This window comes from Salvia miltiorrhiza, chromosome 5 (genome assembly GCF_028751815.1).
Source record: "Salvia miltiorrhiza cultivar Shanhuang (shh) chromosome 5, IMPLAD_Smil_shh, whole genome shotgun sequence".
In the NCBI taxonomy this organism is placed as follows: Eukaryota; Viridiplantae; Streptophyta; class Magnoliopsida; order Lamiales; family Lamiaceae; genus Salvia; species Salvia miltiorrhiza.
This window is the reverse complement of record NC_080391.1, coordinates 10,958,910-10,985,728: the sequence shown is the minus strand read 5'-3', so window position 1 is coordinate 10,985,728 and position 26,819 is coordinate 10,958,910. Positions and strand designations below refer to the sequence as shown.

The window sequence follows — 26,819 nt, the reverse complement described above, 5'->3', positions numbered from 1 at the left end:
TTCAACGCTTTTGACAAGCCAATAGCTAAGACACCATGGGAACCTAGTGTGCATTTGAGTGTACACAAGGGAGAACCTGTTGACGCGATAGAATATGCGAAGATTATTGGGAGCTTGTTGTATCTAACAAATTGCACTCGTCCCGATATAGCATGCTCGGTCAACAAGTTAGGCAGCTTTACAGCTAACCCTAGTAATGAACATTGGAAAGCTCTTGAAAGGGTTTTGAGATATTTGAAATATACTCAAAACTATGCGATTCATTATACTAGGGAACCCTCTGTACTTGAAGGGTACTGTGATGCAAATTGGATATCTGATGCCAAAGACTCGTTTTCAACGAGCGGTTATGTATTCACTGTGGGGGGTGGTGCTGTGTCTTGGAAATCCAAGAAGCAAACATGTATTGCTAGATCGACCATGGAATCAGAATTCATAGCTTTGGATAAAGCTGGTGAAGAAGCCGAGTGGCTTAGAAATTTCCTCGAGGATATTCCATGTTGGTCGAAACCTGTGTCGTCCGTGATAATTCATTGTGATAATCAAGCTGCTATCGGACGAGCACAAAACCATTTGTATAACGGTAAGTCGAGACATATTCGTCGACGTCATAATACCGTGAGACATCTGATCACTAGTGGAGTTATCACAATTGATTATATAAGATCAATTGATAACATAGCGGATCCTTTGACAAAAAGTATCCATCGAGATCAGATGTATAAACTGTTAGGGGGAATGGGTTTGAAGTCCACAAATTAAGGATAATCATAGTGGTAACCCAACCATGATGACTGGAGGATCTCAAGAACTTGGTTCAATGGGACAACTAAGCTATGAAAATCCGTGTGTTGAACACTCGAATTGCCTATTCCTTGTAGAACAGTGAGTGTTCGGAAACCTGCACGTGGTGAGGTTAAGTCTTTGACTTTTAATGACTCTAGAACTCCTCGAAGAGGACAAGTATAGCAGGATACTTGAGTTAAGAGTCACCTATGTAAGTGTGAAGTGGGGCCGCTTCGATTGAAACACTTATGAATCCAAAGAGGTGTTCCAAGGCCTGTAATGGACACAAACGTGAGAACGAATAAGGATTGAAGCAATATTGTGTCAATATTGTTGACTCAGTATACACCGAGGAGGACTAGTTCAAGGAACACAATCCACTAGGCCGCCGGTATACTCGATAATATTGACTATGGCAGGTTCAAAGCCACAAGCTACCTTTCCAAATGCAATGTTGTATCTTAAGAGGACTGAGCTAAGTGTTTGCATACTTTCGCATACTGTTTTCTCACTCATGTGGGGGATTGTTGGAAATATGGTTTTAATGCCATATCTGGAAATTATTATTTAATTAAATATTTATTATTTAATTAAAATAATGATTGGATGTTAATCTACATCTCGAGTAGATCAACGTGATATACTTGAAGTCTCAAAACCGATTTCCGATGAGTGAGATATTGTATGTCAAAGTTTGGATGTTGAAGAGGGAAAATAACATTTATGCTATGTTATCCCACATTGGAAAACATAGAGATGTTTTTCATGTATAAGAATAGCAAAGCACATGGAGTTGATAAATTGACTTGTGGGCTTGCTAGTGGGCTTGATCTAAGTACTAGCCTCGCGCGCACACACACACGCGCGCCGCCGCCGACGATCGATCGGACGGACGGACGACGACGTCGTCGTCGCCGCCGCCGCCGCCGCCGGACGGGCGGGTCGGGTACGGGCCGCGGCCAAGGACTTGGATCTTGGCAATTGGTGCTTTGGGGTGGTGTTTGGGGCCCAAACTATTTTTTGGACCAACTCCACTGGGCTTTTTATTTATTGGCCCAACAGAATTTAATTCCCAAGCCCAGCCCACTTCAGCAGCAGCCCAGCCCACTTCAGCAGCAGCAGAAGAAGCAGCAGCAGAAGCACGCCTGCTACGACTTCTGCATGGCAACTTCGTTTTTGCAGCTGAGTTTCTTCAATGGCTGCGCCCACCGGCCATCATCTTCAACATTTACGGCTTCCAGCCGTTGGAGTGGAATTCAATGTATTGAATTCATACTTACCACATGTCTATAAATAGACTTGTGGAGAGCATGCAGAAAGGACGAACAACACCAAGAAATACTGCATTCTGCCAATTCTACACCCTCTGCACAACACTCTGTTCTTGATCCTATTAAGTTCGCCGGAGCTCGCCGGATTGTGGTGCTACATCCGACGAGACGTAGTCGTTTTACCTTTGGGGAAGATACGCCAAACCGAAGAGCACTACCGGGGCGATAATCTTCTTGCGGGAAGAGATTCATCTCGACTCGACTTTGTTTATACGTATAATTTATTTATACAGTGTATTTCAGTTGTATCGAATTATTTGAGTTGTAATTTCTCAAATTATTTACTTTGTAATATTTCAATTATTTTGAGTTGTAATATCTCAAAATATTTATTTTGTAATATCTCGATCGTGTACCCGGTTATAACATCATCACATTCGTATAAGTATGACTATAGTTTTATTTGCATTTACTCTAGAGACAATATATTTTGTTTAGATTTCTACAATTTATTAAAATTAAATTGATATCCCTTAATTTTTAATTTTTGATATCTATAAATTATATTCTCAAATTTTGGCTCATTTAAGATTCTGTCGCCGTGTAGTTAAAATGTATCTGTAGTAAAATATACTCGATTAGATATTAAAAAAAAAAACTCGATTAGGGTTTTTTTATTTTGGGCAAAAAGTATGTCCTAATAACGGAAACCAAAGTGCTAACTACTTTATGGAAATTGATTTTGAAGTGTTTACATATTAAGAAGATAACTCATGCAGCTTCTTCTATATATGGAAGAATTTCTTTATATCACACCTCATTGTTGCAGCCTTGCAGGTGCCAAATATCTAATTTAACTCAGCTCGAGATTGGAGTTGCTCCCAAAGAGAAGAGACCATGTACGCTTTCCTAAACTAATTATAATAACTGATTTTTTTAAAATAATTTTAAATTGTTTATAAACTTATAAGTTTTCTCATAATATTTTACTATAAAATAAGTTTATTAAACAACTTATAAGTTGTAAAAATAAATTTCAAGAGCATATAAGTTCTCTAAAAAATAAGTTCTTCTACCTTATAAACTTATTTTTCTTTTATAATTTTATATGCAAAGATTTATAAATTAAATTAATCTCTTTTCAATTTTCTCTCTCGAACAAATATTTTTTCTCTCTCTAGCTTATAAATTAAATTATTCAAACACTTTAACAACTTATAAACTCTTTAAAAAAAATCATATTTTATAAATTATGAATGATTATAAACTGTTTAAAATAAACTTAATCAAACACCCTCTTAACCTTTTTTAATAACAGTGCAGGCGGTTGATTACTTCTGGGAAACTCAATTGGTTTTCATTAACATTTTGTTCAAAGCCTGACTTTTGTAAAATTTACCAGCTGGCCGACTGCAAAAGGTTGATTTAGCTAAAAAAATCAGCTTTCTTCAAATTCAGCACGGAATCTCTAATTATACTCATTAATCGAATACATCCTGAAATTTATGTCCCATTCCCATTTAATTAAACTTTAAGTTGTTCCAAAAAATTAACGAATAATCAAATAAATAAAATATTTAGTACGCGTGGCCGTCGGTTGAAGTTGATTTTTTTGGGGGGTTGATAATACAGATTTTTTTTTTTTTTTTTTTTTTTTTTTTTTTTTTTTTTTTTTTACAAATGAGCTAAGATCACACGTAATGAAAGAGGCTGAAGATCTTATTCAATATTAAGATAATAAAATGGTGATTTACTGATCGATGATGATGTGAGGGTACAAGTGGGATTATTTAATAAGGATAAAAATATGTTTGAAAAACGTAAAAGGTCAAAGACATTTGGTTAAAAATTAAGCTGGCAAGCTGCAGAGGTCGGATATCACATGTGCAAATCTCACTCATCGCCTAGCTGTCTTTCATATTTTCACATTTTTGACCTAATCAATTTCATGTATTTATTGAACAAACCAACCAATATTCCATTTACTATTTTTTCACCCTTTAATATGTGAGGATTAGGTGTAAATACTATGTTTCGAGAGTTAAATTGAACTTATGATTTTGTCAATAATAGAACTCGATTTTCTTATGTCGATCATAGTGTATGTCATATGTAGCCATAAATTTCCATTTTTCCACCGTAATTAAGTACAGTTAAAGTTTGCAAACTGTGATTTGGCAGTACCACATAATAAAGAGTTTTTTTTTTTTTAATTACAAAAAAGTGGGAAAACTGCCCACACGTAGGGGTGTAAACGAACCAAGCCGCTCGCAAACTATTCGGGGCTCGACTCGAAAAAAGTTCGTTCGAAATTCGTTCGTTTTCTAAACGAGCCGAACTCGAGCCCGAATCCGAGCTCGATAAAATTATCGAGCCGAACTCGAGCCTGTGCATGTTCGGCTCGTGAGCTAACGAACATGTTCGGCTCGAACATATTCGCGAGCCTATTTGCGAATAGGCTCGCGAATATGTTTGCGAATAGGCTCACGAATAGGTTCACGAATATTTTCGCGAATAAGTTCATCAAATAATAATTTTATATATTTTATTTGTTAAATATTTTTTAAATAATAAAAATAATACTCATAATTAAAAAAAATACTACTAACTTGATAAATTATCTATTTGTTAAAAATAAATTATAAATTATGATTCATAAATAGTCTAGTAATATATGAACAAATATATTTTTTTATTTTAATGAAACCTTAATATATAAATAATTCGAACCGAGCTCGAATTCGAGCTTGAAATTCGAGCCGAGCTCGAGATAAACGAATAATTAACGAGCCGAGCTCAAGCTCGAGATAAACGAATAATTAACGAGCCGAATTCGAACCAAACTCGAGCTTGGTATTATATAAGCGAGCCGAGCTCGAGCTCATTTTTAGGCTCGAATTCGAGCTCGAGCCGAACCAAATCTTCACGAACCGATCGAGCCCGAGCCTGGAGGTATTCGGCTCGGCTCGGTTCGTATACACGTACCCATACAAAAGTGGAAAAATTACCCACACACAGGGGAATTGAACCCAAGACCTCTCATAAAGGAGAGTTTTTGGATGCCTCAACTTTACCACTTGAGCTAAGCCCCACCGACAATAATAAAGAGTTTTTAATTCTTCTTCTTTTCGGTGATGTATAATTTATAGCTTTTACTTAAAATAGGATTCATTATTTTATCATTGGAAGTTTTAGTTCATTTTAATTTTTATTAATGATTGTATTACAAGGATTGATCATCTTGGTAGTAGCCTATTAGACTTAATTAAGTCTCTAATCAACAAGTTATTAGGATTTATTTTAGTTTTTTAGTATTTAAAAGTATTTGGGTTATATAGTTTATATTTTATTATATTCAGTTACGTGTTTTAATTTTTAGTTTTATCTAGTATTTTTAAAAAATAATTATGTGCCTTTGCAACATGTGGGTGTATTAAGCTTTGCTTAGGGTGGTGTGTAAGTGAATACTTACCTTTTCCGTGAATAAAAAACTTTTATCCCTCTTTCAATTACAATGAAAGTTTTGTCAAAGAATAAATATTTAATTTAATTTAATGAGATATTAGATCAAAAAGGGTAACCTACAAACAAATGTACATAATGCACCTAATATTCAAATTAATAGCTTTGGGATTGTGAAAATTTATCAATTTAAATGGATATTAATATATCAAAAAATAAATATTTTATTTATTATTCCCTCCGTCCCACTCTAATAGGCCCATTTTTCTTTTTGGGATGTCCCACTCCAATAGACTCATTTTTCTTTTTGGGTAAAAAAATTGTACTTCATTGGTGTGGACCACACCACTTTCCTACTAAAAAGTAAGTTTTCTTAATCTCTGTGTCCAAAAGAAGTGAGCCTATTCGAGTGAGATGAAGGGAGTATAAAGAGTGTTATCTCGATTTCAAAAAGTATAGTTTATATAAAGTTGATGTACAAACAAATTGTAAACAAAATATTGATTTGATTTGAATGAAAGTTTTCTTTTCCCCCCTAAAAAAAAATTTGTTCTAAATACAAAAACTAATTAAATAAATTCAATACTACTGAAAAATTCAGTAACATTCTTAACAATTTTTTTTATTGTTGCTATATCTCGACAGAAAGTTAAATGAAATCCACATGAATTTAAATTTCAACAAAAAAGACAACTCTATTCATTTGTTCGTAGGTTAACATATACACCTTAAAAAACATGTTTACACACAATTCATAGAACCTATTTTTCTATGTAGGCTTTCTCTAAATTTCTATAACTGATAATTTGTCCTCCCCCTCTTCCTCTTCCCCTCCCTCACTCTCTTTATCTACCTTGAGTTAATGGGTCCAATATTATATTGGTTTAATTTGTTTTAAATTCACAAATTTTAGGCAATTTTCATTTTTTTTAAATAAATAAAAATCTGTTTCAAATACACAAACTTTCACATTTTTCGAAATTCTTCACAAAAGTCAATTTTGATTAAATTGAATTTGACGTCTCGTCGGATTTTGCTGACATAGAATATCTTGAAGATTTAATTTGATACTCCTTCCGTCCAATTATAAATGTCTCACTTTCCATAATGGGATATCCTATTACAAATGTCTCATTCATTTTTTGACAAAATATTATCTCTTTATATATAATATTTAAATAATTTTCATCAACCCACTTTATCTACTAATTATAGTATTATACATTTCTTAATCTTCGTGCCCAAAAGTAATGGGACATTTGTAATGGGACGGAGGGAGTATAATTTATTTCACAATAATTGAACTATCCAAATTTTAGAGTCCGTCCGCCAAAAGTATTCCACTTTGGCCGGGCACGGAGTTTAATAAAATGTGTGATGATATTGATGTAGTGGAGAAAGGGTCCCACCACTTTATGAGATGTGTGGTTGAGATTGAATTTGGGGTGAGTTTTTTGTAAATAAAGAGTGTTTGTAAGGATAAAATATAAATGTGGATGATGGCACCATGGCTTAAAAAGGAAAGTGGAATAATTTTTGCGGACGCCAAATATAATAATTGTGGAATACTTTTGGCGGACGGAGGGAGTATTAGGGTTAATGGCCGAAAAATACACGGACTTTCACCGAATTTGCATTTTACACATGACCTTAATAAATAGATGCACAATACATAATCTTTTGATTTAATTGAAATTTGCACACAACGAAACTTTCGATTAGGATTAATTTTGACCGGCCATGACGTGGACAACATTTAATATTACATGGCATGACGCATGGCCTCTTTTACACGCTGGCAAGACACATAGGCAAAACGACGTCGTTTTGGATATAGATTAAGGTTGTCTTTTCTTTTGATATTTTTCCTTCTCCACCACAACTACTATCACCGTTTTCCCACCATCACCATTTTCCCTCATCTCCACCACCACCACCAGCACAAAAATCTCCACCACCATCGTTCGTTTTCTCAAAGAAAATCAAAGACCAAAACTCCCCAATCGTTGGGCAAAGTTTCAGAGGGTGGTGTACCCCTTTCTTCACATTTTATTGTTGTTGGTGAAGCTATGCCTCATGGCAGTGGTTCGCCGGCCCTGGAGGAAGACAGCGGCAGAGATTTGGAGAAGAAGGGGGGTGTTTTTTCTGTTTCGAGAAAGAGGGAGAGAAAGATCGGCTAAGGACAAGTCGAGGTTCCGATTCTGATTTTGCCTCAGAACAGGTCCAAGTCGATGGAGATAAAAAATCGATTGGGGAGTTTTGGTCTTTGATTTTCGATTGGAGCAGATCAATCGATTGGTTTGAAACAAGAAGGTGGCGATTCTAGGGTTCGCATTCAAGAAGGACACGGGGGACACGAGGGAGACAACGACGATCGACGTGTGCACGGGGCTTATAGGGGACAAGGAGCGGCTGAGCCTCTACGATCCGCAGGTGAGCGAGGAGCAGATCCAGAAGGACTTGGCGATGAACAAGTTCGAGTGGGACCGCCTGGCACACTTGCAGCCGGCAGTTGGGACGGGGGTGGGGGAGGGGCGTGAAGCAACAGGTGAGCTTGGTTGGGGACGTGTACTCAGCAGCGGAAGGAGCGCACACACTATGCGTGCTAATGGAGTGGGATGAATTCAAAGGGATGGACTATGAGAGGATATACGGGAGGATGCAGAAGCCGACGTTCGTGTTTGATTGCCGGAGATCGATTCATATTTGGTTTGCAAATCTAGGTTTCGTTTTTGCTCTGGCGGCAGCCCTAATTGTGGTGGCCGTGGATTCCTGACTGAAGAGAGGAGATAACGTTTTTTTTTTTTTTTTTTTTAAAAAAATTTGACAAAACGGCATCGTTTTACATGACCGTCGGTGCATCCACATCTGCAAATTTCGGGAGACACGTCATCTAGGATTTATGTAATGGTCAATGCATGAGCAAATTTCAATTAAATCAAAAGATGATGTATTGTGGAGTTAATTTTTAAGGTCATGTGCAAAATGCAAATTCGGTGAAACTTCATGTATTTTTCGGCCAACCCTTAATATCATATATATCTTCTACATCAGCAGAACTCGGTACCACATCAAATTTAATTTCATCTGAGTTGACTTTTGTGGAAATTTATAAAAAGTGTGAAAGTTTTTGTATTTAGAACAATTTTTTAATTGTTTTGGAAAAAATAAAAAATTGTTTAAAGTTTGTGGATTTAAACAAATTAACCCTATTTTATTTTAATTTCTTTACAATAATATTACTTATTCTAAAAAGAGATATTGAAAATAGGGGTGTAATCGAATCGAGTCGAACCGAATAGTGGTGTGCTGAAGTTCAGTTTGTTTAGTATCAAGTCGAATCCCGAACTTTGTTTATCGAATACTTTGAGGCTCACGATCTTAATCAAACCCATACGAACTTCCTAAATTTATATTTATATTCAAAATATTGATTATTTTCTTTTAAAAATAAAATATTTCATTCAGAATAGTAATAAATATATTAATTATTTTTTATAACAAATAGAGTTAAATTAATATTTAATACAATTATTATTAATTTTAGTAAATAAGTATAAGTTGACTTACTAATAATTTATATTTTTTCAAGCTAAAATCACTTAACGAACGTGTTCACGAGCTAACGAGTCGAATACTATCAAGCTCAAGTTTGGTTTATTTATTTATTAAACTTTTTAAAATAAATTTGAATGAACTTTTTTCGAATCGAGTTTTGAATAGTTTAATGAACGTGTTTACGAGCTAGCAAGTCGAATAGTTTGATTTGATTTGTTTACAATCTTAATTGGAAAAGATGTATGTATATGCGGTGGTGAAGTAGGTGGTGAGTAATTGTTGGGCTGGGCAGTTTGACCCCTTATTTTGCGCCATGTTAGGAGTGAGATTTCTATTTGAGGAATGTCATTATTTTGCCTTTTTCTATAACTTTAGTTTGCACTGCCTCATTTTGCAAGCTAAGTCTTCATGCACTCATCAACCCCTTCTACAAGCTAGTGACCTATTACTATATGTCCAAATAATTGTATGTAACATAAACTATTGCACTTCCTGTTTCAAAGGACAATGATAGTACCACACTAGTTATTGAATTATTTATATTCAATTGAGTATATCTTAATTATCATTTCCAATTTTACATTGTCCATTGTTGTCTTACTCTATTTTGGCTTTATTAATCTATCCATGCATATTATGTATAAATACGATACTAGTATATTTTAGTAGATCATGATTAAGTGAAATATAAGTTTACATATTTAATCTTAGATAATTTTTGTCTGGAATTAATTTCAAATTTCAAAATACATCAATATTCTTAATAATTAAAGTTTTTTCTTATATATATATATATATATATATATATGTGGTTCTAGAGAAAACTACATTATTTGTGAGAACGGGAGAACCATCAAATCTAATGCATTCACTGTAAAAATTAATGCATTCGCTGTTAAAATTAATGCACTAAAAAAAATGCTCCCTTCAGGATTCGAACCCAGGATCTGCATTCATCCAACAAGATGATGCATCCACCGTAGATCTTGATGATCGAATGACTGAAAATGGTTCTCCGGTCTTCTTTTATTTATGGTTCTTTCTTGAACCTCTCCCTATATATATATATATATATATATATATATATATATATAGGGTTAGGCTATATTAAGAAGCTCAAATGTGTTGAGAAGTTGAGAAGCAATCTAATAGATGAACATGCCAATTAGTTTTTATGAACACGAGTTTGATCTGGGGTTCGATCCTTGGCGGTGACGTATTTTTTAACAAATTAAATAGATTCGTATGTTCGTCAGTTATATTTGGTATGTTCAAAGAATTTATTGATCTAGGGTCTAATTACCATGTTCATCAAAATGTACTAACATGTTCATCTATTACATTGCTTCTCAACTTCTCAACACATTTGAGCTTCTCAATTGAACCACTCCCTATATATATATATATATATATATATATATATATATGAGCGCGCTCCAGTGAGACACCCTCTATTTTTCGTGAGACACTGAGTACAATGAATAAGACGTATATACTGATGAACAAGGGCAGTATATACTGATGAATAATAAAATTTAAAAAAATGGTAATGAATAAGACATGTAAACTGATGAACAAGGCAGTATATATCGATGAACAATGCAGCATATACTGATGAATAACGAAATTTAAAATATTTTGACCCCCTACAGGATTCGAACCCTGAGAAAAAAATTATCCCTCTAGATACAATATCAATCATATGATTGATGAAATAAACGCACGATATCGTGTCTCATGTCTCACTAAAAATAGGGGATCTCATTGGAGCGCTCCCCTATATATATAATGAGATGTTCCATTACAAATGTCACACTTTTCATAATGTGATGTTCCATTATAAGTGTCTCATTCTTTTTTGGTAAATAATTAAAAGATTAATTAACTAATGAACTCACCACTTACTCTCTCTCTCTCCACCTACTTTTACAAATCTCAATATATTTTTCTTTTTTCACTAACTCATTTTATCTACTAATTACACATTTCTCCGTGTCCAAAAGCAATGAGACATTTGTAATGGTACGGAGGGAGTATAGCGCAATATCCTATGAAACTGAACAGATTACAAACTACTCCCTCCGTCCCACTTCAAATGTCTCATTTTCTATTTTGGGTTGTCCCACTTTAAATGTCTCATTTCTTTTTTGGCAATACACTATACTTAATATTTAAACAATTTTCACCAACCTACTTTATCTACTTTATACCTATTTTATCTATTTTATACATATTTCTTAATCTTTGTGCCCAAAAGAAAGGAGATATTTGGAGGGGGACGGAGGGAGTACTATATTTAGATAGAACTGTGTATGCACATGTATAACAACTAGATATAACTAGAGCTTGAAATGACACCTATGACTAACTATTACTACCAATGGCAGTCGAATCAATCAATATATATTAAAAAGTAATCACAACAATATCAAGAAGAAAACGAAGCTAAGATGACATAGCATTTTACATGGTTTGATGACGAAGAATTACGTTAACGTGACAGAGGAAATCAAAGGTAATATTCAACTGATTAATTTCAGGAGCTACAACAAGAAGAGATGAAAGAAAAGAACACTACATTGATCATCTAACTAACTGATGTATCTAGAAGCGTGATCTAATAACAGAAATTACAACTAGATCCTCAGTGCATTTTGCATATATACAAGCAAGCTTCTGCATCTGCACCTTAACAAACAATCCAACTGAATCAGCACAATTCCCCCTTTGAACTGCCCACGAGGGGCTTAGCTAGATGTTATCTCATTTAAGAGACACTAACCAAACTTACAAATGGTAATACCTTAGTTTGCATATCAGTTGCATGCTCATAGGTTGATATCTTCTCCATTTGCTCACAATATCTCGAACAAAATGAAGTCTAACATCTATATGTTTAGTGTTTAGACCTTTCGTAAAATACTCGATGCTTTGTCAAATGGAGAGCACTTTTACTATCATAGTTGAGCTTCACAGTATCTTGATTAATCCCAAATTCAACTTCCTTTATTGCTATTGTTAGAGCCATATCTTGATTGTCTCTGAAAAAAAATCTCTTTATTTGAGCTTCCCTTTAGATGTCTGAGCATCCACTTTAATGGCTTATGTTCATCACTCATCAGATAACTTGAAGAGGCCCAACACATGTAGATGATCCCGATTGTTGTTGATGCTCAACAGCTTACTGAGACGAAGGCCGCAGTCGAGTTGGAAACTTCCAAGGCAATCACAACTTGATGAGCTCACAGCTAAGATCGAGGTAGCAGCTCAAGACCTCAATCTATCAGCTCAAGGAGTCTTCAACAGTTCACCAATCCTTTGTGTTGAACTAAGCGTCTGCTATGATCGAGTCGAGCAGAACAAGAGAGAGAGAGAGAGAGAGAGGTGGACTACTCTCCACCTGAGCGAGCTGCCTATTTTGCCTTTGAAGCGCACAAAATAAACATCTTCTGGCTAAGATGCAGAATCTAGCTACTGAGAATAGCACGCAAATTTCCAACCTCTCCTTCAACACAACTTCCCATCAACTTCAAACTTCGATTCTTTGCAATAATAATAGTAGTAATAAAGGATTTGGTAAGCTAACACTTCACTAGAACATATTAAGTGTAACTTCTATATACGCACCTAAACGTTATCATATATGTCAAAAAATGAAACAAGTTTTTATGTTAAAGATGCTTGTTATCAACGAAATATAGATAATTAAGTAGTCCTAAAGGATATATCATAAAAGCTAGTAGTATTTTCAATTTATCAAGGAGCTAAAATCGTCACAAGCATGATTTATATTGTCTAGTGTTCTGATCATTAAAAAAAAAAAAAAATAAGCAACTATTAATGAAATTTACCCAAATGATAAGGGAAAAAAAAATGGTAAAGGACTCTAAAATTAATGAAGCGAAAAGAGAATGAGAAGAATGATTTCCCACCACAATTTCGGAGTTTCAAGAGGCGATTCTCCCGTATCCCTCAATCTTGGTTGGCGCCCTCCCTCTCTCTCTCAAAATTTATACAACTTTTTTCAGTTCAGATATAAATGGATATTTCATTTTTAATCTCTCTTAATTCCTCCTTTTTTCAAGTCCTCGGATTGTTCTCAACAACAACCGTTTTAATGGTGAAAACCAAAATCCATCACAATTAGATAAAACAACATCCAATCCGATTGAGAATGGCCGAAGCTTGTCGAATGATCGTTGCGCGGGATTTTTAATGCGGCGAGATTGATTCATTGATTGGCGCAAGTTATTGAAGAGGTATCTAACATTACGTTTGATTGAATTGTCGACGATGTTGCAATTTGTAGTTCATACAATTGCATGAAATGAGGATCATAATCTGCGCACTTTTGACCAATCAGAATAACATCCACTTTTTTCATCTCTCTCTTTTTTTTTTTTTACCAGAAAAAGTTTGATTTTAGAATTTTGTCCGTGCAAAGCTGCAGTATCCCTTGATCCAAGGGCGGAAACATGAATGAGGTAAGTATATACACAATACAAGCATTTGATCCGATTACAATAGTAGCTATGATGAAATTTTAGATTTGAAAAGAGATGGATGTATTTGATCCTTGTACTATTTTAAATCATTGTCTGAGAAAGCAGAATTGAAGGTGGCATAGCAGTAGAACATACATGAGAAAATATGTTATTATTCTTGTGAGTTATCGTAAAACGACATCCTATCCTAGTGTAGATGTGAATGTTTTGTTGTTGAAACGCAGACGAGGGCGTCGGAAGAAAAGACAGAGCATAATGCAATTTGTGATCCAACTGAGGGCGTGAAGATAAATTCAGAGCACAAGGCGAAGAAAGGCGGTCATGGCGGGCGCGTTGCGCCGTGTGAATCCCTAAGTGTACATCCGAGCTCTCATGGGATTCCAATGGCAGCGCCGAGCCCTAGAAACCAGTCGAGTACAATGGCGATGTCGCCTAGTTCAAAGTCGAGTATGAGTCAGGGATGGAACTGTAGTGGTCGGAGCGACAGCCTAGATTGTTCCAGTGCACCTCTGAGGCCCCACACCGGTGGCGATGTTCGATGGGATGCCATCACTTCGTCTTCCTCGAAAGACAGCCCGCTTGGTCTGACCAATTTTCGGCTGCTCAAGAGGCTCGGCTATGGAGACATAGGGAGTGTTTACCTTGTTGAACTGCGAGGGACTGCTACCTTCTTTGCCATGAAAGTTATGGATAAAAGCTCTCTAGCAAGCAGAAACAAGCTGCTTCGAGCTCAAACAGAGAGGGAGATTCTTGGCCTACTTGACCACCCGTTTCTACCCACCTTGTATACATATTTCGAGACCGAGAAGTTCTATTGCTTGGTCATGGAGTTCTGCAGTGGAGGCAACCTTCATTCTCTCAGGCAGAAGCAGCCCACCAAGCATTTCACAGAGGAAGCTGCTAGGTTGTTTTACCTTGCTCGCTCTTTAAATTGTTGTATCGTCATAATGTGTAAGTTTGTGCAGATTTTATGCATCAGAGGTGCTGCTGGCGCTGGAGTATCTGCATATGCTAGGAATCGTCTACAGGGACCTAAAGCCAGAGAATGTGCTAGTGAGAGGAGAGGGGCACATCATGCTCTCCGACTTCGACCTCTCACTCCGCTGCTCCGTCAACCCCACACTGGTCAAGTCCTCATCCACCCATGATGGGAACACGGGAGATGCTGCAGCTGCCGCTGCTGCTGCCGCTGCTACTGCTGGCAGCCTCTTGAATGATGAGAACGCGGTGCGTGGTTGTATGCAGCCGTCATCTTTCTTCCCGCGCCTCCTGCCTAAGAAGAACCGCAAATCAAAATCCGACTTTGGGCTGGGGAACAACCTGAACGCGCTCCCTGAGCTGATGGCGGAGCCAACCAACGTACGCTCCATGTCTTTTGTGGGGACGCACGAGTACCTAGCCCCGGAGATTATCCGGGGAGAGGGCCACGGCAGTGCAGTGGATTGGTGGACTTTCGGCATATTCTTGTATGAGCTGCTGCACGGAACAACGCCTTTCAAGGGGGATGGGAATCGCGCTACGCTCTTCAATGTGGTGGGGCAGCCCTTGAAGTTTCCGGATAGTTCGCAGGCGAGTGCTACTGCAAAGGACCTCATAAAAGGGCTCTTGGTGAAGGAGCCGCACAAGAGGATTGCATACAAGAGGGGCGCCACCGAGATCAAACAGCATCCTTTCTTTGAAGGCGTCAATTGGGCTCTAGTCAGAAGCGGAGCGCCGCCCTACGTGCCCGAACCCGTTGATTTTGCCCAATTTCTCACTAAGGATTCTAAGCAATCTACAGACAAGAAGGCACCGGAGATCGGACCAGACAAGAACAAAACAAGCTCTTCTGATTCTTCTTATGTTGAGTTTGAGTACTTCTAGGACTCGGATTCTTCATTGTTTTTTTCTTTTTCATACATATACATACATATATATATATGTGATTCTTACCAGTTTCAACTATGCTATTTATCTCAAGTTACTGGATAATATAGCATTGTAACAATAGGAGATACGAGATAAATAGAGTTTGATTATTGATGAAGGTTGCGTTCAATTTGTGAGGTGGATAGGGAAATAGAGAGTCTCTCCTCTCCTCAAAATGACTTGCTTCAGTTTTGCTGGTTCATTAGTCGGGTACTGTTCCCAACTTTTTACTTGCTTATACTACCATTTTTGCACTAAACTTACTGTAGAGTTCTAACACAACAAAAATCCAAACTAAGCGAAGAATATTTTTTGTTATGTGGTTTGACAAAATAAACAAGTTTGGCAAAATGAAAAATAAATTAAAATACGCTAGAAGTATAAAGTAATAAAACAATGTATAGAACAGATAAATATAAAACAAATTGCAAATAATTTTAAAATGAAAAAATAAAATACTCTAAAAGTATAAAATTATAAACAATATATAGAACTAGAAGAGATAAATATAAAATAAATTGCAAGTAATTTAAAAATGAAAAAATAAAATACGCTAGAAGTATAAAATAATAAACAAAATATAAAAAAGATAAATATAAAACAAAATATAAAATAAATCGCATATAATTTTAAAATGAAAAATTAAAATAATCTAAAAATATAAAACAAAATATAGAAAAGATAAATATGAAATAAATGGCATATAATTTTAAAATAAAAAAATTAAAATACGCTAAAAGTATAAAATAATAAACTAAAATAATATAAAAATGAAAAAATAAAATATACGCTAATAAACAATATATAGAAAAGATAAATATAAAACAAATCGGATAAAATAATAAAGAAAATATGGAAAAGATAAATATAAAAAAAATATAAAATAAATCGCATATAATTTTAAAATAAAAAAATTAAAATACGCTAAAAGTATAAAATAATAAACAAAAATAATATGAAAATGAAAAAATAAAATATACGCTAGAAGGAGGGCTTGAACCTCCGACCTTGTGGTTAACAGCCACACGCTCTAACCAACTGAGCTATTCCAGCTTTTAATAAATAAATTTGTAATATTTTATTAAATAATTATATTTTAGGAAAATAAAATTAAGCAGACAGTCTTTCGTTCTACGGTAAGTATACGTAGATTAATACGACTGTGGCTACAGCAGCCTGCACGTATCAATTTAAAAAATTAGTCGACCCAATTTTAATATATAAAATTTGTACTTTAAGTACATTATATTGTGTAGTTATATATACAGATATATATTGTATATTGTGCTCCTTCTGTCACATTAGTTAGTAACGTTACACTACTTTTGGACACGAAAATTGAAAGAAAGTATGATTAATGTATAAATTAAATTGGTGGAAGATATTTAGGAATTATTTTAAGTGAATTAATATATAAAATGAGTTAAATCCATCATTAATACTCCATCCGTCCCACTCGGACACGGATGCACATTTCCCAGTATGGACACGTTCCCCCACAACTTTTTTTTAATTAGTACTAATTATATATGTATATTTATGTAAGTATTATTATATCACAATCCTAAATCCCAAATCAATGTGCCCCTAGTTATTTATCGTTTTTACTAATTTAATATGTATATTTTTATATGATTATATCTCAATTCTCCTAATTTTTATTACTCGCTCCGTTCCATAGTAAGTGTATACATTTTCTTTTATTTCATAATAAGTGTCTATTTTCTAAAAAAAGAAAGTGAGCTCCATAACTTACTTATCTTGTTAACCTTTAATCATATTCATCTAAATTACATTCATCTCACAAAATAAAAGTGGGCTCTACCATTTCTTTATATTCTACTCTTTAATCATCCTCATCTAAATTCTCGTGCAAAAGAAAAAGAATTAGACACTTATTATGGAACGAAGGTAGTATATCATATTATTTCTCTTGTGCTCAAAATAACACATTTGTAACAAAAAGTAATAAGAACACGGAAAAGATGGAAACATTGAACGTTATATTGCTTTAGCGTAAGGCTTTGAAAATTAGTAAACAATGATAGTCGATGATTTTACACTAGGATTTCACACATATTTATAAGTGAATAACTATGAATTCTAGTAGGAAAATGACTCATATTTGAGTTATAATCGAACTATGCTTCTTCATGTTGATCTCCACATATTCGTTGTAATCTTGATTTCGGACTTGGTTGATTGTGGACATTGAACTCTTTTGAGATAAGGTCTTCTCCGTGAAATCAGGCTCATTCTGTTGTTCACAACGCTGTTTGGGGTCTAGCAGCACTGTTTTAGGCTAAACAGCGCTAGCTGTCTTCCCGGAATCTCTCTCTTTCTTTGTTGTTTTCCTCCGATATTTCTGGAATGCATATGTTTATCCTCATCAATTTCCAACCCGAAATCCAAATCAACGTAATTTTTTTGAACGTATTTTATATGTATAGTTTTGTGCCCCATAACAAAAAATTTATGGATCCATCCGTGGTTCTACTCTAATAGTCTTGTTTTCCTTTTTGGGACGTCCCATTAGAATAATCACATTCTTATTTTAAAAGTGTAGTTAAATAGCTAAAATAAAGTGGACCACACCACTTTTCTCCCAAAAAGAAATTTTTTTCATCTTCGTGCTGAAAAGAGACAAGAATATTATTCATATTTCGATTATAACTCAAATAGCTAAAATAAAGTGGACCACACCACTTTTGTTCTAGATAAGTACAACTTTTGTTTAGAAAACTAAAGTACACTCCACTGCCATCTGAAATAAGAACATCATCGTCAAACTTAGAAGTATATAGTTCGATAACTAATTAAGGTCAATAAGGTCATACCTAACTTATTTTGTAAAATGATTATTATTTATAAAATTATAAAAATATAAATTAAGCTTAGAAAATCTATTTTTTGAAAACCAAATGAATTGTTATATTTTTATAGTTTTTAAATTATTTAGAAGCTAATAAACTCATATGAAAGTTTAAAAACAGTGAATTTGATTGGACTAAAATCTTTCTCATTATTTAGAAGCTATTTGATTAGGTTTATAATTAAGCTCCTTGAAATAGACGAGAAATGTTTTGATGTCAGTCCATTTATTTTTATAGTCAATAAAATACAATTAATTACTCCCTCCGTTTCAAATGAATGTCTTATTTATAATTAAAAAAATATTTTATCTATCTTCTTTATTTCTGGACTTATTTACTTTATCTCTTTTTTATTTTATCTATATTTTCTTAATTTATGTGTTTTTTATTTTATCTATATTTTCTTAATTTATGTGTCCCGTTTTCTTGAAATGTTATTATTGGGTCAGGGGAGTATATTTTTATAATTTCATAAGAAGACTTTTAAATTAAAATTCAAATAAGTAACAGTATAATACATTAAAAAAACAATTGAACAAGAGCACCACCTCATTAATGTATTTTTCTGATCTTGTTTAGACAAGGGGTAGTGGAAAGCTTGGGCTGCAGACACGTAGGGTGCCACGTGCATGCATGAGATTTGAAAGTTGGGAGTTGATAAAGATCCACCGATTATATTCCTTCACAAATATATACATCTAATTAAACGTGGATATATGTGTGTGTGTGTATAAAGAGAAGAGAAGACGATGTCAGGGGCACAAGGAGCACAGCCGCCGGAATCATTCACGGCGACGACCTACGAGTCGGTGAAAGGTGGGCAGAACAAGACCCGGTTCGACCCCCGGTCCAAGGAGGACGAGGGCGGAATCCAAATCGACAAAATTCAGGACAAAGTTGACGATGCCGCCGGTTTAGGGGGCCCTGTTTTTGGAGCCGGCAAGGACGACGACGCCGCCGACCACCACAAAGATGATTTAGGCGTTACGGGCACCGCCTAGGCCTAATCATTACCTGCTGCTTTCATATATATGCTCTATGTATCATACTACTTTGATAAATAAACCCACGGATCTATGTATTGTGATCATATATGTTTTACGGCAAAATATCAATCTTTCCAGTGGTTTTAGCTGTCCATAAGATTTAATATCATAAATTCATATATATACAAGTCGCTGCAATTGATTCTATGCAAATTTTGTCTTTCTATTTATCAATTTTACTCGTGATAAATCCAGCTATAGTATGCATCCATTGATTTGTACCTTTTCTCCTATAGAAATTGTCAAAAGCTTTATTTATATTATCATCATCACATAGACATTTATAAAAATCAAATACTATTATACTAATATCTTAATAATTTATACTACTTTGATGCATTTTATTTATTTTAACTTATTTGTAACTACATACAAAAATTACATAAGAGATAAATCTTTGATTTTCGGGACGATTACAGTAATGTTTGTCGGTTGGTTCGGTCATTTTTGTGCACAATCTCATAAAAAGGAAATATATGTTTACTAAATTATAATATACCCCCCTCCCCCAGTTCCCACAAAAAAGAAAAAGAAAAAAAAGAATTAGATATCTATAAATATCTTGGGGTTATTGATCTTCAAGAGAAATTACTAGTAAGTACGTATTCTCACCCTTTCTTTTTCGGATTGGGCCGTAAATGAGATTTTCGTTAGCTGTTGGGCCTAATCAGAATCAGGTAATTGAGTACAGCTTGGGTAGGAGTTGGGACCATAAATATGACTTTGATGAACTTTGGACATAACCTATAAAATTGGTGAAGTCTATAAGACACGCGCAAGTTAACTATGGTAAATGTCTACATTATTTAAATGAGCATATATAGTTGTGTAAATATCTATATTTATATAATTTATAATACAAGGATGTCAATGGGGCCAACCCATCGGGTTTCGGGCTAGTCCTATCGGATTACGGGCTAGTCAGCTGTTGGTTAATTGGATTGAAAAAAAATTCGGATTAAAAACTTTCAACCCTAACCCTAAATGTTCGGGTTTCGGGCAGGCCCATGGGGTTAGTCGAACTAAAAATTTTATTTTTTAAAAAATTAACTAATATATTTCTCTTGACAATATTATATTTATAATAAATAAATACACGCATATATAAGTAAAATTTCAACATCGACTTACATAATAAAGATATAAAGATGCAACATTAATTTTGGGCAACGTCATGTATGAGATACTAGTTGATTTGATTTATTTACTGGTTGAGGGTCTACTTAACCCCTCACCCTTGGGTGCTTTATTATTATTTTTAAATATATATATATATATATATATAATAAGTATCATTTTTAAATTTTCATATCTAAATATTTTATCCTAAGTATTGTATTAAAAATACAGAGAAGTGAAATGATGAGACTTTATAATATTTTATTATTTTTTAATTTTTATATCTAAATATTTTATGTTAAGTATTCGGGTTTCGGGCTAGCCCATCGGGTTAGTCAGACCGATCCTATCGGGTGTCGGACTAGCTATTCAGTTACGGGTTTATGTTAAGTATTCGGGTTTCGGGCTAGCCCATCGGGTTAGCCAGACCGATCCTATCGGGTGTCGGACTAGCTATTCAGTTACGGGCTAATGGGGTTGTAATTTTTATCAGGTAGAAATTTTCAACCCTAATTCTCTCATATTGATGGGTTAATAGGGACAACCCACATGTTTCGGATTGGTTTGGCATCCCTACTTACGGATTGTCGGTAATAGTAATCTCAATTTTATGTTCAGTATATCTTTCCTTTTTTTTGGGGGGGGGGGGATTCACATAGGGATTCATATATTGAATTACTTTTTATTTATTTTCTATTTAAATAATACTCCATCTATCCTACGAAACACGAGTCGTATTCCTTTTAAGGCCGTCCCAAGAAACTTCTTATGTTTTCTTATATGATAAAAGTTATTTTCTTTATTCACCTTTTCATTTTTCACCTATCACATTAAATACTATTTTCTTAAATTTCATGCTCAATTTAAAAAAAGGATTTATGTTTTGCAGGAATAGAGAGAAATAGTTTAGATTTCAATAATAATTAAGGTTATACATATAGGATGCTTAAATTATGGATTACATTATGAAAATATTATCCTAGCTTTCAATCACGGAATCACTACTTATTAAATAACTTCCTATTTATACCTTCCATTTAATTTCAAAATTTATTCATTATATATGCGTTGCCAATACATGCAATGCAACACAACACGTCTATACTATCCTTTTCTTTTATATATAGGATTATTGGCGCCTAAATATATCAATTTTAGGAGTAGTTTAATTTTGCACATAAACTTTGAAATGTGTAAAAAAATATATGAACTTTAATGTTATAGCAATTTTATCACAAATTTAAATATTAGAAATTCAAACTCTATAAAAATCTTACGATTTACGGGTTTAGAGATGTCTTATACGATATCTTTTAGAGATGTCCTATACGATGTCATTTTTTAAAACGTCCGATTAATATACGTCGATATTTCGACTTGCTACGTCAGCTTTAATTTGAGCAAAAATTTAATTTGTGACATCGTATATGACATCTTTATAAGGTATCGTATAAGACATCTCTAAACCCGTAAATCGTAAGATTTTTATGGGGTTCGAATATCTTATATTTGGACTTGTGATAAAATTGTTGCAACATTAAAGTTCATGTAATTTTTTACACCTTTTAAAATTTATGTACAAAATCAAATTACCCCCTAAGTTAGTATATTTAAGTGCTAATAACCATTTTTTATATCGTGGTTTACTGTTTTTTTTCACTATACACGCAAATATGACCCTTTTTTCACAGCTTGATAAAACATATTCAAACACCAGCGAAATTAGGGCTAATATGGCCCTTTTTGAATATTATTGTGATGTTTCTATTAATACAGCTAAAAGACGACAATTTATTTAGCGATGTACTACCTTCTTGTTGTTATTTTTGGTAGTGATCATAAATCTAGATTCGGAATAAATTAGTTGTTGGTCCGTTGTTAACCATCACTTGTGACGGAATTTTTATATTAGCGATGTGAAAATTCGAAAAATTTCATCGTTGATTGGCTTATATTTTTTAAAGTGTAATGTTAACGATTTGTTGTTAAAATAATTTTACCCAAAAGTTTTGATTTCATGGGCCATATCTACATATTATCACAAAATTATTTGGTAAAAAAGAAAGATAGAATTGAGGTTTTATTATCTTTAATTTTCTGTATGATTAATTAATCTATATACTACTCCTAATAGAAAAAGAGCCTAAGACAGACTAAGACACAATTTGTGGATTGTCTATTTTACGCTTGTTATATATTTATTATTATATTTATAAAATATAAATCTATTTTGATATATATTTATTTGTCACCCAAATTTATAAAAAATACTTTATATATATAGTTATTGATAAAGCTTATAAATAAATATATCCATCCAATAAATTTTTCTAATAAAAGTAGTGAATTAATAGATTTTTTTTAAATAATAGATTATCAATTAAAATAATATTAATTACACGTACAACTTACGTTCTTTTTGGTAGTTATAAAAATAGAAGGAAGAAATTATAAGCATGTGCATGATTGGGCGGGCATGAGGAAGATTAATTAGGGCCCTTGTGGCTGGCTACAAATACAATCCCCCGTCTAATAAATAAATAAATTAAAACTAAAATTTTGTATAATAGTTCCATGGATAGGGATGATGAGGTCCAAAGACACTTGATAAAATACTGGAAATGTGGAACTAACATGCATCTTTAGAACATAGGAGAAGGAACAAATCCTACTTGGAGAAATCGTGATACGGAAAGGGAAAGCGCTGGGTCGGCGGAAGCAAATCAGGCACGTGCGGAAATTGTTGGCATTTGGTAATGTGATCCATGGTGTGCTGAGTGGCGAGCAGCTTGTCGAGAAACGACCAGTCGCCGGAGAGCTTGTCGTGGTGGATAAAGGAAGGCCCCGCCATTGGAATGAACGAAGCCGCTTGTTCGGGACTGAGTAGTTGGGGGAGATGCATGGAATTGAACGTGTCTTGCTGCAAGGCGTGGAAAGATATCGGCGGCTCTTCTTGCTCGACGTCGGCGTGGAAGCCTCGGCTCAGGTTTTTCTTCTTGAAAACCCTACAGATCACCCATCCATCCTCCTGTTTGTTTGATTACTTATTAGAGGGTGCGTTTACTTTGATGGATAAATTTATGACGATGGATGGTACCTGGATTTCATTGGGAGGAGCGGTGTCGTCGTCGAGGCGGTACTCGTGCATGATCCAATCGGTCTTCTGGCCGTGGGGGGCCCGGCCCGTGTAGAAAACTAGGGTTTTCCTCATCCCTATTCTCCTTGAGTTGCTCATCTGGATGGCCTTGTCTCTCCCGGTCGCCTTCCAGAAACCGGCTGCCGTCGCCCGGTTCGTTCGGGTCCCCGTCGGGTACTTTTTGTCCTTGTGGCTGAAGAAGTACCATTCGTTTTGGGGACCCGACCCGATTCTACATTTCTCTGTCATTCCATTCCATTTATTATTTCCTCATAGGATAATTAATATACCTACTTTGGGTTTTCTTGTAATATGGAGTTTATTTCTTTGCATGTATGTATGTATGTATATATCTCTATCGATAAGGATATTCAGAAATGGAAACTCAAATTTCCCCCACCTCAAAACATGATCTTCATCACAAGCTATATTATCTCTATACACATATCACGTCAGCATTATTGAAGGGGAACTATACATGCATGCAAGGTTAGTAAACTGACATATGAAAAGCTCTATGCTCCCCCTACAAAAATTAATACTTCCAACTACTTATTTCAAAATTCAAAGTTTAATCAATTTTAGTTAGAATCATCTTGTTGCCATGTAATTAAAGAATATATATATATATACGGCTAATTAGCTTAATTACTAGTTCTGAATGTATTCACACCATACTAAATTATTTCGGCTGAAACTTCTGAATGGTGCTTGTTTGAAATTATGCATTTCAAACATAATCAAACTACTATATATAAAGATCATATACTATATGTGTGCGTGTGTGCGCATTGTACGTATATCTTCCCATTAAATTAACGTTCTTATATATATATCTTATGGCTACTGTAATTAAGATATTAGCAAACAAAATATAGAGATTAATGACTGCTTAATTACTGGAATTCATTGTTCTTATATGCATCACAGTTTATCATAGGATGCTTTTGAGAAATTTGCAGTCAACATTTTCTCGATGGATTCAAAATATTAATCACATTGATCTTAATTAGTTTTAAATGTGATTAGTACTACGAGCTCCATGGGGAAATAAAATAATTGTGAGTTTATGGGATCCAGTGACATATTACATGACTTCCACTTTAATTTGCCATGAAAGTCATAAATGGATTTTGCACCCGGCCAGTTTATACTTTATAAATTCTAGGAGTCAATATCAAGATCGTTTATTAATTAATTAACCTGGCAAACTTTCTCCACCTATCACTTAATTATTCTTGCTAATATTCTTATTCTCCCAACATGATTTATTAAAGCAATAAATATTTGAAATAATTCCATTTTCAAGTTTTAGTATTCTTATTCATTTACATATGTCATATGCATATCATTTAAAACATCTTCTATCAGAGAATGCATGGCAATAATATCCAATAGCAAATATACTACCAAAATTAAAGAAGTAAATTTATATAGGAAAGAGTAGATCTTGGTTAAACATATATATGCAGAGAGGTAATCAATGCTAACCTTTGAGATCCCATGGCTCGAGTTTGTTGAGATCCACTTCTCTAATAACATCAAAGTCGATAGGTTCATAGGAAACCTTCTTCTTGAGGTAATAATACAGTAATTCCTCGTCTGTTGGATGGAATCGGAATCCTGGTGGAACTGATAGCGCTCCATTATTTCCACCTCCCATCATATTCTGCTATATATATATTTATTATCTGCATATCAAATAAACATATATACCAAAATTACTTCACCGCAGATGTAATTGTCAGAACGTATAGGATATAATACATGAAATCATCCACTTCTTTTTGGATGAACTCGAAAATCAATATTCTCTCAGGTTTTGAATTCAAGATCTACATATTCTTTTGCAACTTTTCTTTCCTTTTATCTCTTTTTGTGCGAGTGAAAAGTAGATCTCCTCACCTTAATTTCCAAAACCAGGTGAAAACAGAGAAGCCTAGTTAATTGAGGATGCATGTACCTTAAAATTACTCTACAAACAAGCATGATCATATAGATATCATGTTCCCAATAAAGAAAAACCCTAGAAATTGCAAATATGAAAGTAGTATGCAACTTCACAAAGACATGGCTAAGAGAAATTAAACTGATATATGCTTTTTTAAGGCAACCCTAATGAAAAGGCACCAATCTTTCATGAGCAAAGTGAAAATTTACATCCCCCTTCTCCCTGAAGTTATGCGAGCAACTTGGAGGAGGTGAACATAAACACGAGACGAAACAAAAGAAGATCGAATGCACGCGATAACAACAAGAAGAAGAAGAAGAGAAGAGGAAGCAAACCTTGTTTAGGGTTAGGGAATTGTGTTGAGTGTTTGCAAAGAAAAAAGAAGACAAATAGATGGAGGCAAAGGGAGAAGCAGGTGGAAAGTTTTGCCCAATTTCTGCGTTGAGAGCACACAAATCGAGTGTCGTTAAAAAGAGTGGCACACGGACTCAAATGTATAGGCCAAGATAAGATCAATATTATTGAAAATATATACTCATATCTCTAAAAAGAAAAGAAAAAAAAATAGGAGAAATTGAAAATTCTGCCTACCCTATATTGCCAGGACCTGGAATACTGGGCTAGGATTGAAAATTAATTTCTACAAATATATATATATATATATATATATATATATATATATATATATATAGGGAGAGGTTCAAGAAAGAACTATAAATAAAAGAAGACCGGAGAACCATTTTCAGCCATTCGATCATCAAGATCTACGGTGGATGCATCATCTTGTTGGATGAATGCAGATCCTGGGTTCGAATCCTGAAGGGAGCATTTTTTTTTAATTTTTTTAGTGCATTAATTTTAACAGCGAATGCATTAATTTTTACAGTGGATGCATTAGATTTGATGGTTCTCCCGTTCTCACAAATAATGTAGTTCTCTCTAGAACCACACCCTATATATATGAATTATACCGAGAATGCTATTTTTCATGAGAAATGAGAATGATTACATAAGCCAGCATATAGTGTTGCATAAGCTGCAGTATAATACTGCATAAAATTTTTACCTGTGTTCGAATCTTGGAGGGAACGGAAATTTTATCTAATTAATTGAATTTTGTTATGCAATCATTACAACTAGCTTATTCAATCATTCTCCATTCTCGCCACATTTTATTCATTCTCACCACATTTGTTCATTCTCA

General features: G+C 34.3%; 3 protein-coding genes and 1 non-coding gene across 4 annotated transcripts; 2 read left to right on the top strand and 2 right to left on the bottom strand.

Annotated features, from left to right (window-relative positions):
• Positions 1–11,773: 11,773 nt before the first annotated feature.
• On the top strand, positions 11,774–15,746 carry LOC130985981 (serine/threonine-protein kinase RHS3-like). Its single transcript, XM_057909234.1, has 6 exons — positions 11,774–11,873; positions 12,200–13,058; positions 13,163–13,336; positions 13,487–13,561; positions 13,807–14,486; positions 14,548–15,746. Exons 4-6 carry the CDS (start codon positions 13,553–13,555, stop codon positions 15,443–15,445), a joined length of 1,587 nt encoding a protein of 528 aa, XP_057765217.1. The 5' UTR covers positions 11,774–11,873; positions 12,200–13,058; positions 13,163–13,336; positions 13,487–13,552; the 3' UTR covers positions 15,446–15,746.
• Positions 15,747–16,469: 723 nt separating this feature from the next.
• On the bottom strand, positions 16,470–16,543 carry TRNAN-GUU (transfer RNA asparagine (anticodon GUU)). Its single transcript has one exon. It is a non-coding gene; the product is annotated as a tRNA-Asn (tRNA).
• A 2,526-nt stretch (positions 16,544–19,069) lies between these two features.
• Positions 19,070–19,562, top strand: LOC130985980 (uncharacterized). The gene has a single exon (XM_057909233.1). It carries the CDS (start codon positions 19,113–19,115, stop codon positions 19,362–19,364), a length of 252 nt encoding a protein of 83 aa, XP_057765216.1. The 5' UTR covers positions 19,070–19,112; the 3' UTR covers positions 19,365–19,562.
• A 3,494-nt stretch (positions 19,563–23,056) lies between these two features.
• Positions 23,057–26,240, bottom strand: LOC130985979 (protein SOMBRERO-like). Its single transcript, XM_057909232.1, has 4 exons — positions 25,951–26,240; positions 25,156–25,355; positions 23,626–23,906; positions 23,057–23,556 (listed from the first exon to the last, which is right to left on the bottom strand). Exons 2-4 carry the CDS (start codon positions 25,328–25,330, stop codon positions 23,197–23,199), a joined length of 816 nt encoding a protein of 271 aa, XP_057765215.1. The 5' UTR covers positions 25,331–25,355; positions 25,951–26,240; the 3' UTR covers positions 23,057–23,196.
• Positions 26,241–26,819: the final 579 nt, after the last annotated feature.